This window comes from Solanum verrucosum, unplaced genomic scaffold (assembly GCF_900185275.1).
Source record: "Solanum verrucosum unplaced genomic scaffold, falcon-dt-bn FXZP01000278.1, whole genome shotgun sequence".
NCBI lineage: Eukaryota > Viridiplantae > Streptophyta > Magnoliopsida > Solanales > Solanaceae > Solanum > Solanum verrucosum.
In genome coordinates this window covers 1,631,796-1,647,764 of record NW_026020332.1, presented here as the reverse complement: position 1 = coordinate 1,647,764, position 15,969 = coordinate 1,631,796, and the positions used below count along the sequence as shown (strand labels likewise).

At 35.8% G+C, this 15,969-nt stretch overlaps 2 protein-coding genes across 2 annotated transcripts; both read right to left on the bottom strand.

Annotated features, from left to right (window-relative positions):
* Positions 1-3,120: 3,120 nt before the first annotated feature.
* Positions 3,121-5,786, bottom strand: LOC125836456 (uncharacterized protein ycf23-like). Its single transcript, XM_049515626.1, has 9 exons — positions 5,482-5,786; positions 5,192-5,257; positions 4,914-4,988; positions 4,366-4,428; positions 4,153-4,212; positions 3,921-4,010; positions 3,726-3,833; positions 3,433-3,555; positions 3,121-3,322 (listed from the first exon to the last, which is right to left on the bottom strand). Exons 1-9 carry the CDS (start codon positions 5,680-5,682, stop codon positions 3,191-3,193), a joined length of 918 nt encoding a protein of 305 aa, XP_049371583.1. The 5' UTR covers positions 5,683-5,786; the 3' UTR covers positions 3,121-3,190.
* A 517-nt stretch (positions 5,787-6,303) lies between these two features.
* On the bottom strand, positions 6,304-14,865 carry LOC125836430 (nuclear pore complex protein GP210). Its single transcript, XM_049515597.1, has 3 exons — positions 14,526-14,865; positions 13,396-13,661; positions 6,304-12,288 (listed from the first exon to the last, which is right to left on the bottom strand). Exons 1-3 carry the CDS (start codon positions 14,687-14,689, stop codon positions 6,878-6,880), a joined length of 5,841 nt encoding a protein of 1,946 aa, XP_049371554.1. The 5' UTR covers positions 14,690-14,865; the 3' UTR covers positions 6,304-6,877.
* Positions 14,866-15,969: the final 1,104 nt, after the last annotated feature.

The following is a 15,969-nucleotide window of genomic DNA, read 5'->3' as shown; positions in this document are numbered from 1 at the left end:
AATTTATTATTAGAAGAAAGAATTAAATTCAAGTCGTATGACGTATTCTGTAATGCAATTCACTATAATGTATAAATTAGTAGTAATTTTAGATTCTGTTAAATTTATGTAAATCACATTTACCTCTTGGTACGAATATACAAATATACAGTATTGTGACTTGTTAATATCAAATATAATGTGCATACAAAGACATTTGTGGGCATGTAGATATGCTAATTAATTAGCTCTACTTGGTCAAAATACATGTTTTAAATACCTCTTATATCGTAATCATAATTATTTATTTGTACGAACATGAATTACACACTAGAGAAAATTATAATATGTTATATTATTGTTACTTTTATTAACTTGAAAATAAAATAAATCCTTGAAATATCAACTTTCTAACTTGCGAAAACATAAATATTCACATGTCAAGTCATCAATATAGAGCCATGAATCCATGATACATCGTTTTCATCTTTTTTAACCTAAAATCAAAATAAATCATTAGAAATTATTCATCAAAATTGACTATAATTATATGTGTGATGGCATAATGGTTACTAGGGTTGTTCATGGTTATGGTTAAACAACCAAATTGAACCGCAATCCGAATCAAACCGATTAAAAAAACCGATATTTGGTTGGATTTGGTTAGGTTTGGATTTTGAATTTTGAAAACCGATACTATTTGGTTTGGTTTTGGTTTTACAAAAGAATATCCGCAAAAATAACCAAACCGAACCGTTAAATTATATATATAAATTTTATAATTATTTATATATTATTCATAAATAAAATATAAATATCTTATTAAATTTTAATTAACTTAAGTCTTTAACTTTATTATTTTCTTAAGCTCAACACTTAAATTTTAGCCCAAGTATTAAAATCCTAATACTAACTCAACCAAAAATTTACTATTTAAGTGAATTTTACATTTGGAGCACTGATTTTTTTTTTTTTTTTGGTGTATTAAGAAAAATTCTCAGTTGTCACAACATGCAAGATTCAATATGTTATATATTTATCCAAGACAACTCTGCTAATATTGATTTTCCACTGCATATATACATTGCTTTTTCTTTTTAGATATAAGTCTTCTAACATGGTAATGAGTTTTTTTAGTCCTATTTCAATTGTTCTATGACTAGTATTGCTTAATAAAATTTACAATAGTTTTTCTGATTGTTTATGTACTATGAATTCGTGTCTATCGAGATGCATATGCCCTCAAAAAACTATATACTTTCAAACCGAAATAACCAAAAAAATTGAACCAAACCGAACCAAACCAACAATAACCAAACCGATGGTTATTTTTTTTATTTGGTTTGGTTTGGTTTTAGAAATTTAAAAACCGATTAATTGTGGTTTGGATTTGGTCTTAACCAATAACCGATCCAAACCGAACCATGAACACCCCTAATGGTTACCTTTCATCTCTTTATTTATTTATTTTTTTTAATTTTTTTTTACTACATTTAAATGCATATAGTCAAATGTCTAAGATTTTAATAGACTGATTGAAGATGTTGGTGCACCCAATTTAGGTGTTCCTCATTGAAATGTCATAACTACATAATAAAGTCTGAAATGGATAGCAAACCTAACTTTATCCCCATACATACATATAATATATATATATATATATATATATATATATATATATATATATATATATATATATATATGATGTAATGATTTAGTTATTCAAGGCAATAGTCAATGGATTGAATTACCTGAATTTTGATAAATAAAAGAACCTCACTTTTGTTTCAATTAATACGTTGATGAACCTATTAAGTATAGATAATTAAAATAAGTATACATGAAACTCAAAACTCAAAAACTTTACCAAACATATCAATGGTACAACATAATATAAAATGTAAGGTAATCTATTTTTTTTATTATCCATTTAAATTCTATTGCTGATATGATGATCGAGCTAGGGGTTATCACAAACATACTAAGTGACTCCTTTCGTTTTATTTTACTGGTCATGCTTTATTTTGCACACCCTATATAAAAAAAAACATTAATTAGAGGTAATTTAAAGAAATCATCATTATTTACTGCTCCTCTCTATTTAATACGTCTCACTTTTGTATCATAAAATCTCTTCTTTATTTATGACTAAGAGTAAAGATGGAAACAAAAAAACTAATTATGTCTTAATTTTCTAAAATGACAAGTATTGTGAAATATTTATTTTTAGTAGGTTTATAGTTGAATATTCTTGAACTCGATTACTTCACCATGGAGAAAACATAAAATAAGTTTGCTTGCTATAATCACAATATTCAAGCTTAATTACATCCTTTTTTACCTAAAACATTATGGTGAAACCTAGTCGACATTTGATTATTTGAACGCTGACGTTTTGAATAAATATTACTACTAGTATCAAATATAATATGGAGAAATTTAAAGGGGTTTAGCAATTACCATTATATGTAGAGGCGGAGCTAGAAGATAAATTAATATAGGGTCAAACTTATTTTATGAATATATAGGAGTAATAGTTATTTAAAAATTCTGTATCCGCTACTAATTACATGTTGATAGCACATAAACCCCTTCAGAAAATTTTCTAACCAAACGCCCATCTATTATACCTAATCAAAACCAAATCAGCAAACTTTTTTTACTCAATAAAGTCTTAGAGAGTTTATCTAATTTAAGTTGTTTAATTGATTGGCTTTTAGATTCATATTCTTTCATGCGTGTGTTTGGGAACAAAATAATATTGTAGTTACTCATTTAGGATAGGCATAAATATGTCATTTAACTTGGTCTTTTTTCACATTTATGTCCTCCAACTTTGGATGTGCACCCTAGACACTTAAACTTGTATAAAGTTGAAGAAATAGACGCATGGCCTATGTGACATCCTACATGGCAATTTGAGTCGTACATGGCGACCTAATTGTATTATTCCACTTCCACGTATGACTCATGTGTCAACTTGTTCGACTTTATACAAGTTTAAGTGTCTACTGGTGCACACCAAAGTAAGAAGGCATAAATGTCAAAGGAGACCAAGTTAAAAGGCATATTTATGTATTATTCCTTTATAATAACTAATGTAAAATGATTCTGAGAGGAAAAAATAGAAAAAACTAGAGCTAGAAAATCTTTATTAGTTTCATAATAATTCCTAACTGCTTCAGGTCTTGAGCTACTACATTAGATTGGATTACAGTCTCAAATTGCTCCCTTCAAATAAATTCTGTTTCTTGGTTGACAATCCTAATGAATGAGCTATGGATTTGACTTCCGCGATCATTGCCACCTGATCGTTGAGCTTGTTGATGGCTGAGCCAACACCCTGAGTTCAACATTCACACAAGTTTCAATGATTTGGTTGAGATGCCTCAAGTATTTTGATATATAAGAAGAATGTTCCCTAAGATTAAAGATAGTGTAAGTAAGGCATACCACGCCAGCAGCTCCAGCTACGATTGCCATTGGTGCTGTGACTGCACTCAATCCAGATGAACACATGACGGGGATATTGACAGCTCTTGAAATCGAATAAGCAGCTGCTAGTGTTGGTGTTGCCTATGTAAATGAACAATATCAAAATGAAGTTAATACAAGAAATCATTGATAACCATGACGATTGAAATAACTTTAATTGGTCCTTTTTCACTTTCAATTAGCATAGTATCAACAGATACAGCAGATAGCTTAATCCTTATTAGTGGTAGACTACAAATGTGTTGTGTTACCTTCTCGATTAACCCAAGGACACCAGCCTTTGATGGAGTAGAGCATTTTCCTCCTTCTGTTTGGATGATGTCAACACCTTCCAGTTCTAATTGCTCGGCCAGCTTGACCTGTGAATATGATATGAAGATTGACAAAAAAAAGTGACTTTTCTTCAATTTGAACTTAGCATGTCATAGGAATGTGCTTTTTCAAACCTGATCAGGTAGGCTTAGCGTGTGAGGCACAGTGACTGATAATACCACTGATGGAAGTAACCTCTTTGTCTCCTTCGTTAGGTTCAGAATCTGAAACGCATTAGCAGCATAGTGAGAAGTAATGGACATAATAGACAAAGATTCTTAACCAAAATCAAACTCGTAATAGTTCCTAGTTCTCAAGTCTTTTGATCAATTTGACATTATGAGACTGAAAAGTCATCCTACATACCTGCTCAGGAGAGAACACCAATCCCTTCGCATAGAACGAGTCATAGTTTCCGATCTCAACCTGCACCAGATAACTTTTCTTTATGATGAACTACGAAAAGGAACTTACTCCTCTCAATGAAACAGAACTTGAGGTTATGTAACATGGTGCTGAACTATTTCGTATTCTTGCTTATGGTATTTATGAACGGAATTGAATAAGAAAAAATCATACCATTAATGCTCCTGCTTCCACAGCAGCCGGAAATGCTGCGGGATCCACAGAAGAAACACAAACCTGCATGCATGTGACACCAGATTTAAGCTAATCCATGCAACTAAAAGAGGTACTAGTTGAGGACGTAAATGCCTAAAATGGGGAGATTTTTAAACTGACAAGCTCAAAGCACTCCATGCAAGGAAGATGTAAGATCAAATTATTATCATCCTCCGATTGTATATGATTTGTGGAAGTAGAATGACTAACGAATATACATTATTCAACCAGAATGTTCAGATATAACAGATAAATTGAAAATTGCAATTAGCGGATGGAGTAGAAGATAAAGTTTAAGGCACATTTGGCATGAATATTTTCACAAAAAGAACCGTATTTAGACCTGAGAAGTCGTCCCATCATTTAAATGTTGCCTAAGGACAAATCCACGACGAAGGTTGAAATAGTAGATCAGAGATTATGTTACAGCTCATCCATAGATCAGTTTAAATCTTGCATGATGCGGGCCAAAGGAAAAATTGAACGAATTTAGACAGAGGATTTACCGGAAGGGAAGTCAGGCTTATAGCGAGCTTCACCAGCTCAGGGTCACAAGCTATATCTACATGTGTTGCACCTCCCTATAAGCAGATCAAAGAGTTAGGCTTAGTACATATAATGAAATTTCAAAAACTCCACAACACAGAATCCTAACAATTACAATTCCTACTTAGCCCTTGATAAGAACATACAGTCATAAAGCCTATTTTTTTTCTTTTGAAAAACGCGAAATTGTAAAACATTAGACTGTGAAAGAACACAGAGGCCATGGATAAGACTAAACCTTATCTGCAGCAGTAACAACAGAAGCCACATTCTCTTTGTCCAGATTCTGCAATCCTGCGATAATCTGAAGCAGAACAATGAATCATTAGTAATTTTAGCATGATTTTCCTTTGTCCATGTTTATCTTATACAATTGTTCTCTTTTCCCACCTGAACTTCACCATCTATGTATTAAAACGTACCTCAACTGTAGTTCAAGTAGGAAAAGGTAATAACTAATAGTTGAGGTGTGTCAGTCAGGTAGTTAAAATGATAAACTTGCAAAAAAAGTGATAGTTAAAATGATACCTTTAGTGCTTTTTTCTCATGAAATTCTTTCAAGACTGCATCTTTGGAATATGAAAGCAGAGCCCTTGTGGTACATTTTCTCCTAGCAAATGAAACGCGTTTTGGAAGAACAGAATCACCTAGTAGAAGGGGATTCTGATTTAGTTTCAAAAATACTAATTGGTTTTTGGGAGAAACTGGTGAATAGATTGAGATGCTCATCTTCTTTTATTTATTTCTTGTCTATGGAGTGAATTTCTGGCCAGGGGATAAGAAAGTTAGCAGCTTTAAACAAGCTGTGGATATTTTATAGAAAGGATAAAACCAAATGAGAAAACAACAAAAAGTGCACCAAGATATTTCTGTATACTAAATGATAAATAACAGCAAGTAAATATCTATTTACACTCGATATTTATATGTGTGCATTATTACCTCATTAAATCACTTTACTATAGTAAAGTTACATGATTTGATGTATAATATACATTGTGAGTAAGTATTAGTGGTCCTGATTGTAGTCTAATAGAGTTACGAGTACTGCCCTTCTAAGATTTTTTGAAGTTACTTGATTCCTCCTGTAAATTTTGCTACTATACTACTCAACTGAATCCTTTAAAGGTAAAGTTTCATTAAAAGTTTTCTACGGTCTTCATATAAACAAATGAAATTACAAAATTAGGGTCAGACAATTTCAACTTAAGAGTTATTCGCACTACTACTAGTCTACTACCAATAAGCTTTGTGGTGGAGTGGTAAATATTACTTCATCCTCACTTCACAAATCCAAATTTAGTCAAACTTCAATGCAATATCGAGTGGGAAACCAAAAAAAATTCACACTACTACTGAATTTTGCATCTGTACATACATTTAGGTTAAAATAAAGCTCGCATAATTGTTGTAGTTTTACAGTATTGTTTTACTTCCTTCCAATAACAAAAGTATCTATAAAAAGAAATAGATGGTGTAGAAACCCTCGAGCCAAATAGTCAAAGACTCATAGTTGCAATAATTAAAATAATTAGACAGTGCAGCAATTTAAAAATTGTCTTCACATTCAGACCTGATTTTACCAAATATGATGAGCACAAAATCACAACTGCTTCATCAGGAGATGTTTTCTAGTTTGTGCATAGGCAAGTTATACTGTAGAAAGTGCTATTATATTGCCTTTTCCAGCAGAAAGCAGGACACAAGAATTTTTTTGGCAGATGAGGCTGCTTCTCAAGAAAGTATCCAATGACACACAGCTTGCAATACTCTACACAAAATTACACCAACAAAACTACACCACTATCATTGTAAAGTTTGCAGCCAGATTCAAAACCTTTGGCAATTACCTGAGAAACCATTTGGCATATCTGGCAAAGGCAAAAGGGGGAGGAGGGAAGGGGAGAATTGGTCCCCCAATATGCTAGTAAGTGTTCTGAGGGTTAGCCCTCCTCCTAAAGTCTTGTCTGTAGTATGGAGTTTCATCAATTGTCCTCCTAACATAATCCAAGAAAGGTTGAGGTGTCCGAGGGGAATGTTCGCTTACTCCAGCAGGACTGCTTCGCTCAGGAGTTACAGGTGCAGCTACACTCGGCGTGCCAGGAGGAGCAGATGGTCGGGATCTCACAGGTTGATCCAAGTAAGAAATGAATACAGTGGCTGTGACAATAAGCAAGATGAAACAAGCAGCTGCAGTAGCCCATAGATTAAGGTTCGCAGTTGTTGCTCTTCTCTCTTCAGGTTCATAGTTAACATTAACTTCCATGATCTGACCAGTTGCTGGGAGTGTAAAAATCAGTTTGTCTTTAAACTTTTCTGCTCTGCGAATTTTGATCTCATACTGTGCACGGCTTCTTCCTTGAGAATCTTCTCCATGTATGGGTCTGACAGCTAGCCGTTCCCGATCATGCCAGTAGATACTCACATCTGTGTTTCCTACAACAGTGAGGACACTCCTGTTAAATTGTGGGGTTAGATTTAACTGCAATGAATCTCCTTCTGTTCCCGGAATGATGAAACCTCCAACAAAAAGTGCTGATGCAGATCCTGAGATATTCTGCTCTCCGATGAGTGATGCCTTAATAGTAACAGCTAAATCCTGTTTAATGCCTCCTGACTTTGGAGTGGCAAGTACCAAACTTTCTGGAGAGTAAGGAAAGAAAAGGCAATATGAATTACCAGTATCAAGATCAACCCACGGCTTCACATAACCAACATAAGGTGGATCAACCAGGCAATCAAACAAGAAACTTGCCCTGTTTTTAGCAGATTTGTACTTGTGGCGATAAGCATCATTGAGTTTTACAAGAAAGCTATATCCATTTGCAGGAAGCGGCACATTTGTCAGGATTTCCCTTGGAGCATCAACAGACATCATCTCTGGCTGTGACACCGTAACTGTGGTTTGCAGTTTCATATTCGAACACTCAAAGATAATTTGTACAGAACCTTCCCCTATTGCCTTGGCATGTCCAGATAGCTGGTCCACAGACACAATGCTTGCATTACTAGTAAACCACTGACCAGATACTTGATCACTTAGACCTTCTATGCTGAAGTTAAGACCACTTCCTAGGTGAAGAGTTGGATTCTGAGGATGCAAATGAGCACCAACAAGAATCACCACATAATCAGATTTCTTTGGTTCATTGGCAAAACCTACTCGCACAAGAGCTCTACCATAACTGATTGCTTTGAGATGGACATTTCCAGTGCCATCAACTGCATCCTCGACAGAGATGACATCATGGTAGTTAGTTTCAACTCCAAACGGAATAACATCTTGAGCCTCAAGGAAAGGATTTCCAAGCACGTCATAATATTTGATTGGAACATCAATTTCAGCACCAATTGCTAATGTGTGAACCAGCAACTTTTCTGCAGTGAAACGTATTTGAGTCACTTCAGCAACCTTCACACAAGAGGCCACCTCAACTCTTCCATTTGACCTATCTTTTGCTTGAATACATGCAAGATTGCCACTCTCTTTTGTTCTTATTCTGCTCCCATCAATGAGTATAGGATCATCTTCCTCCAATTCGGCCTTTCTTCTACAGTCTCCTAATATAGAATAAGTAACCTTACCTATACTTGGATCCCCTTTACTGAAAGTTCTAGAAGCTGAAGGCAAAAGAGCAGACGTGGTATAATGTGGAGGGAGAATCCAAGTAATTGGTGATCCCAGAGCAAGTGGAAGCTCAGACACTACTGACAAGGAAATAGATGCAGTATATGATCTTGACTCTGAAAAAGATTTGTAAGCAACAAAATCACAGGAGAAAGAAACTGTAACATTCGTCTGCCCTGCAGATCTTCCATGCAATACTTGAATAAAACCAAGGTCATTGTCACCCACATACCCTGTCAGTCCATTGCCTTTCTCCCTGGACATGTGCATTCCATGATTTCCAACGTGTAAGCTGTCTGCTGCTTGGAAACTCAACACCTCATCATCATTTATAATCCACTTATAATTTCTGCAAAGTTCATAAAATGAAAATAAATTCCCCTCGGACAGGGAGGGAATTATTGGTATTTGACGGCCAACAGCTAGCTGCTCGCTTTGAACATTTAACATTGCTGAAGAAGGAACACCTACTTTAACTTCACCATATGCCTGACAAATAAAGATATTTCCATTCCTGTACATCTTGGTAACTATGGTGGTGTTTCCAGGTGATGTTGCAGAAACTAGTCCTGTGGCTGTGTGGACCTTTGCGACCTCATTATCCATACTGACAAACTCAATGTATGCACTAGTTTTTGGGCCTCCCCTCACAGTAAGCATGTAAGAAGCCCCTGGTACAAGGAAAATATCACTAGGATCGATTCTAGGTGGCGCATAGACTTCTACCTTAATTGGCTGGCTCAGTATCTCATGTCCAGTATGCTGTCTAGCACTGACATACAGTGTGGTAATCCCAAGGCGCGTTGCCCGTATTCTGAAGTTAGGCACATTCACATATCCATCATCACAACAGGAAAAATCATCTTCATTGACAAGTTCAATTATATGATCCTCAATGTGAACACGAATATTCATGTAAACATACTGTGAAGGATCAAAAGTATTTCCATCACTTACTCCAGCAAGAAAATCGATGGATAGTGAACTCCCTTCCATAATACTCAATTCTTCTCCAGATGTAATCTTAATCCATTCCATATCTGCAACTTGAACCACAGAGAAAGCAGAAAGAGGTGGAGCAAGCCCCACATCTCGAACAGTCACAAGTGCAGTTCCCAAACTTTTAGGAGCCAGTAGTAGTTGTACACACTGTAAACCGGGAGCAGGCTGAATTATATCCACAACTTGAGTATCATTTACTGCAGCATCAATGAAACAACTTCCTCCAGTAATTGACAGGTTCAATTTTGCATCATGATTGAGATACAACAAGCTAAATTCTGGATAGACCCTTAAGGATGAAACAAGTTGCAAACGTATAGCATCTGTAAGATCATGCTCAGAGCCTGGAAAATGTTTAAGAGTGTGACGATGGCTAACAGAATCAACTGATCCAGTAACTGTTGCTCGTACAACACAGAGTCCAGTTGCATTTGTCAAGACCAAGTACTTTTCCCAAGTCGATAGCATTGCTAAGTTGTGGATATCATCCCAAAATGCCAGATCATCACAATCTTTAAGCTCCCACTTCAAAGGAAGAGAAGATGAATTTCCAAAAGCTATTCCAGTCTCGCTAATGCCAACAGCTGATAGTCGAACTGTGCGCCCATTTGCTATTGTGACTGGGGAAGTACGAATCCTTCCACTGCCACGGTCAGCCTGAGCTGCAGACTGGATCACTTCAACAGAATTAACAGTTTCATCAGCTATTAATGCTATAGATGATGGGAAACTACATGTGAGTGACAATTGCACTTCAGATACAGCAGGCAGAGGATGCCCCTCTCCAATTAAATTCCCACGTTTGAAATGAAGCCTAAAGATTCCAAAATCTTGACACTTGATTCTGTATGTGCTCCCATAGCTGGTAAATTCTTGATTAACTATAGCCCCATCTTGAACCCTAAGATTGTGTTCATCCAAACTTTCCACGGATTCAACAAATTCAACTCCCTGATCCCATCGATTAGGTCCACCACGAAGCATCACTTCAAAAGATGTGCCAGGGGTAAGATATAGATGTTCCATATTTTCTAAGCGATTATCAGCTTCAGCCTGTACCAAATTAAACCAATAACCACCAAACTGATTTCCATCACTTGCAGGGTGCAAAATGAGAGGTACGAATGCTGCAATACGTGAGGTTGCTTGCAGAACAATAGAACCGCCGGTAGAGTGATCATACTGTTGAAATTCTTTTGACAATGTTGCATGTAGCATCGTCTGACCGGAATTAGCAGCATAGACATAGGTCCATGCACATGCAGGGACATATTTCTCAGAACCAATCGGAAGACTTTCTTGCTTTTCAGAAATGAAGGTCTCACCAGCATCCACAACAATGAAAGCGTCATTTCCAGTTTTCCACTTGATGGACGGGGTAAAAGCATCACATTTGTAGAATAAGCCACCATCCACTGTTTTCAATGTCACAGCAGCTCGAAGATATGAACCTACAGGAGTCTCCACCGGCAAATTAGGCAGTACTATCATTGAAGAAGGCAAACTCACTTCAACAGCTATCTCATCATAATTTAGAGAATCAAAAACCGAGACTGCCTTTATAGTAACTTTTCCAGGCCTTTTTGCCTGGACGATTCCAAAAGTAGATACCGACACAATAGCCATGTCCGAAGAGAACCATTTGTAGTCACCAGACACCATTGCACAGCCCCCAGTAACCTTTAGCTCCAACTCCTGATAAACACCAGGTGCCCAAGGAAGAGTAATACTGCCGGAGGCACCATCCATGCTGAACTTCACCTGGTCACAAACCATAACTTCTTGAACAACCTTGAGAATTTCCTTTGTTTCTTCATGCCCAGTGCTATATGTAAGAGTTGCTGTCAGTTTTCCCAGACCATATGAGAGAGCTTTTAGGATTCTAGATATCCCCTTCTCTCCGACGCGATTGGATGAGGGAACTATACTCCAAATTTCTGATGGGTCATCATGCAACTTAACGTCATCATTTTCCGTAAGGTAAACTTCTTGTTGTGCCCATGTTCCTTTCGAGAAAACCCTTACTTGAATGAGATATTCCCGACCAGAAACTACATACCAGCGTGCCATAGAGGATATTGGTTCAGTTCCTTCTATATGATCACCAGAAAGAGATGGAGGTAATATATACAACGATAAGGAATCTGGGAGGACAACATAGAAAGAAGACACTTGTGTATGACCAACCACCCTAGTATCTTCAACAGTTACTGTTGTTATTCCCAAGTTCAAAGCCTTAGCAGTACCCACCATCCTATCTACCTGAGCAACTGAGGAGTTTGAAACAGACCATCGGTGAAAAGCAGAAGGCAAGGTTACAAGATGTGGCATATTCCCGCGGATAACTTTAAGACTATAATGAACAACCGCACCAATAAGGACACAAACCGGTGAAGGAGGCTCCAGCGATATAGCTTCTGCCACGGTTAGGACAATTTTATCTTCCATATATTTAACTGATGGTTCAGCCAAATGAACAGACACTATTTCATGGCCAATTTCTGTCCCCTTTACAACATAAAGATCAGAAAACACACCACTATTTTCAAGCTTTGTTTGGATAGCTAGGTCACCACATAATCCACCACAATCACTCAATGGAGAGTCCTTCAAAGGGATATGGTTCAGGTGATGAGGCAATCCATCAGTTTCAGGCATTAGGTCCCACATGAATTGTATGCCCACCAAAGACGAGAAAACATTCTCTGAAAAATCAGCAAATACATATTAAACAATCGGAACTATTACCACTACAAAAATGAAATAAAATGGTAATAATGCATGTATGGAGATTTATGGAGAATAAGATATTATTGTTATTTAACATGCATCACATAAAAAAATTGGGAGAAAACTTTATATTTATTACCTACAGGATACTTCTATGAGCATTTAGTTGCTTTACAGTACTAGATAAGTCTGTAAGACTGTTTCAAACCCTTGGTTTTTATGTTTGGCTAACCTACCCACCAGATAAAAGAAGGAAAAAAGGGTGACACTCTTTAATCCTTAAGAATTTTAAGTGAATGTCAAGAAGAATAAGATTTAGAGGTGGTTTTTCATTTCTTATGATACAGAAAGAATTATGTACTTTTTTCCATATAGATCATATACAAGATTAATTTGATTATCAAAATGTACAATATATACAAAATTCTGTAATATTAGTTTTTCTTTTGTACTTCTACTTTATCGGAGATAATCAGGACACATTAGAATAAAGGAAATAGGAACACATCAAACAATAAGAAACAAGCCTCTTTGAAGCAGGGAAGAATATGAAAAATACCAGTTTCAAAAACCTCTTTAGAACAGGGAAGAATATGAGTTACTTTTCAGAGGAACATAGTGAAACCACACAATGCATATCAGATAAAAACCATATTTTTGGTTCAGGATATGGTTCCAATATAAATATGGGGATCAGTCACTTGTAAAACACATGAACTGAAGATCCCAGCCTAAAGTAGCAAAAAGTCATGTTCAGTTAAAGAGTCTGAGACACTATTTCCAGAAATATCTAAGGTTATCAAAACAGTAGGGTAACAACAAGCAATCAAGGACTGTTACGCGTTCAGGAAGGGAATTGCACAGTACAAGTGCACTTTCAAATGATGGCTTTGAAGAACAAGCTGAAAGAAATATACAGTCTACTAAGCTAGAAAATGGCTTCCTACTTTTGTTTCGAATGCTATTTAAATTATGAAATCTTGCACACTTTTATTCTTAGGCAATCAACTGTTTGTCTTCTGTCCAAAAACTAAAGTAATAACTAAAACTAATCAACATAAACTATTAAAGTAGAAAAGTACCTTCAGTATCAAAGGCACGGACACGTAGAGTAGCCAGGCCATCAAGGTCAAGTTTGATAGAACTATGGAATATCTGGATCCTAGAGAAGATGTCAATGTAAACTTTGCATCGGATAACAGCTCCAGTGTGCACGTCTGTCGCATAGACAGCAGTCTCCTTTCGACCACTATAAGGGGCAATTGACTTCAAGCGGGCACTTGTAGAGCATTGATTACTCACATTGTACTCAGGCAGCACAGCTAAAATATCGTGATGATCCCATGTCCTAAATCCAAAAGGCAGACACACGGAAAGCAGAGAGAAAAATATTAGTACAAATCCATAAGAAGAGTTTCTAAGAAGTGGAAAGTTACTTAAAAGTTACACCAGCATCAACTTTTCACAATTTAAGAGGTCAGAGTATCAGTTGTCAATAGAAAATCAGGTGATGAATCATGGCTTTAAAGTGCTCAATAAACTCATAACGGCATGAGATTTGTTCTATGAAACATAGACCATAAAAAAGAAGCAAAAAACATTATTCAAGCCTGAATAATTTTGCATCTAATACCGTTCCTTAATACTATCAAAGTAAACACTTGGCAATATATGTTACTATTGATATCCTTTGTAATCATAAACTATTCAAACTTCACTTATCATGGCTCTTGAAACCCCCAATAACTTCCTATTAATAGCCTATTCGGAAAAATGGATCACCCATCATCAAAACCTCAGCTCCCAAAAGAAAGCAAGACAAAGTAACAATCAGCAACAGAAAAAAACGCCAGCATAAACTTCAAGAACTAAACAGAGAACAGAGCTAAGAGAATGCCTACATAGCTCAAAAGTTCACTGAAATCTATCACCTATACTCGCACAACTAAAACACCAAACTAAGCTCAATAGTTCCTTCAAACGTACCACCTATACTCTTATAGCTAATACACCAACATTAAGAGTAATTTACACATGAAGTTGTAGCCTAAAACGGTCCATGTAGTTTGAACGGAAACCACCTGAGACCAGGCATAAGCAGATAAGCTAAGTAATTTCTTCTCATATATACCTAAGTTACATTTGACAGGATAGTCGAGGTGCAAGCAAACTGACTCGAACTTCCCATACAGAGTCGGAATTAGAGACATACCATTTGAAGCAACCATCACTTCCTTGAAGTCTGTACTCAACTGGGTGTGTCATTTTGGGAGGCAGCAGTATGTTGACATCGGCAATGTGAGGACCAGTCGCCGGAAAAGGAGAAGACAGTGGTAGTAGAAGAAGAAGAAGAAGCAGGGAAAGAAACTGCAACATTTTCAGGTGAAAAATGAAAACTAAGCAAGACCATCAGATTGAAAGTGAAGAGCAAGTATGAGAGTTGAGGGTGATTGAAGCGGGAAAATTTGGGGCGAAAACCCGAGGTAACTGATTAGGGTTTTGCAGAGAGTTTTGGATGAAGTTAGTGGGGGGAGTGGGTTTACACGTCGGACGCGATTAACGACGACCAGGTTATGGGAATCTTTCACACATTAATTACTAGTAATAACTAATTAGTAGCTTAATCCTTTGTCTGGAAGTACTTAGACAGTTTCTATTTATATTTCACTTCCCTTGAGAAGCTATATAAGTTTATATTGTATTCTTATTTAATATTTGAGTTTTTAATAAATGAACAAAAATTTATTTATTTAATTAATTGATCAATGAACATGAATTAATCATTTAATTTTTCTTGGTCAAATTCATACTTTAAGTAGTGTTTGGTTCAAATACGAGTTATGATGGGATTATCTATGATGGATAAGTTATGCGAAGATTATTTTTTATTGAGTGTTTGATTTGTTGCACTAAAAATAATACTTATGTTTTTCATAAATTTTAAGAACACTTATTCGTACAAAAATATCTTTCATGTGTGTGAAAGTGATGTATAAAAAGAATATAAAGGGATGTATTTGTCATTTACTTATTTTATCCCGGGATAAGTTATCCCGAAATTATTTTACCACCCAAAGAGAGGGATTACTTATCCCGCTAATATTTATTTATCCCAGACTTGCTAACCAAACAACAAATTAAATGATGTTGTATTTAATTTCAACACTATTGGATGTTATCCTTCAAAATGACAAATATTAAAGATCATTTATTTTTAGTAAGCATGATATATAAATAGGAACGAAGAGTATTATTAATTATTAACCTTAAAGCATTATGCTAATTTTCATCATAGACTATACGAGTATTAATAGTTGAGAAAAGGGACTTGGGCTAAATTCACTTCACACCCTATTTTGTGGGCTGTTTTGAGTGGGCTCTTCTGGGCTTTTCTTTAAGAAAAGGCAAATTACAGAAATCACATATTTTTAAGGTAAAATTACAATCTATTCCTTAAAAGTTTATAATTACAGAAATTTCTCAAACGAATACAATAATATAAGCGTTGATACATTAATCTAATGCGCGAGATACATTAATCGTACATTACATTTTATACATGATACACTAATCTGATGTACATTTTATACATGATACACTAATCTGATGCGCGAGATACACTAATCTAATAAGCGAGATACATTAATCTGATGCGC

Bases quoted from the DNA above. Each gene is read 5' to 3' on its own strand.
- LOC125836456 (XM_049515626.1), bottom strand. From the start codon at position 5,682: ATGAGCATCTCAATCTATTCACCAGTTTCTCCCAAAAACCAATTAGTA. The intron at 5,258-5,481 runs GTATCATTTTAA...GTTCTGCTTCAG, and splicing joins ATGAGAAAAAAGCACTAAAG to ATTATCGCAGGATTGCAGAA. The intron at 3,834-3,920 runs GTTTGAAAAAGC...TCATATTCACAG, and splicing joins CGCTAAGCCTACCTGATCAG to GTCAAGCTGGCCGAGCAATT.
- LOC125836430 (XM_049515597.1), bottom strand. From the start codon at position 14,689: ATGTTGCAGTTTCTTTCCCTGCTTCTTCTTCTTCTTCTACTACCACTG. The intron at 13,662-14,525 runs GTATGTCTCTAA...TTTTGGATTTAG, and splicing joins AGTGATGGTTGCTTCAAATG to GACATGGGATCATCACGATA. The intron at 12,289-13,395 runs GTACTTTTCTAC...CTGATTTTTCAG, and splicing joins CCGTGCCTTTGATACTGAAG to AGAATGTTTTCTCGTCTTTG.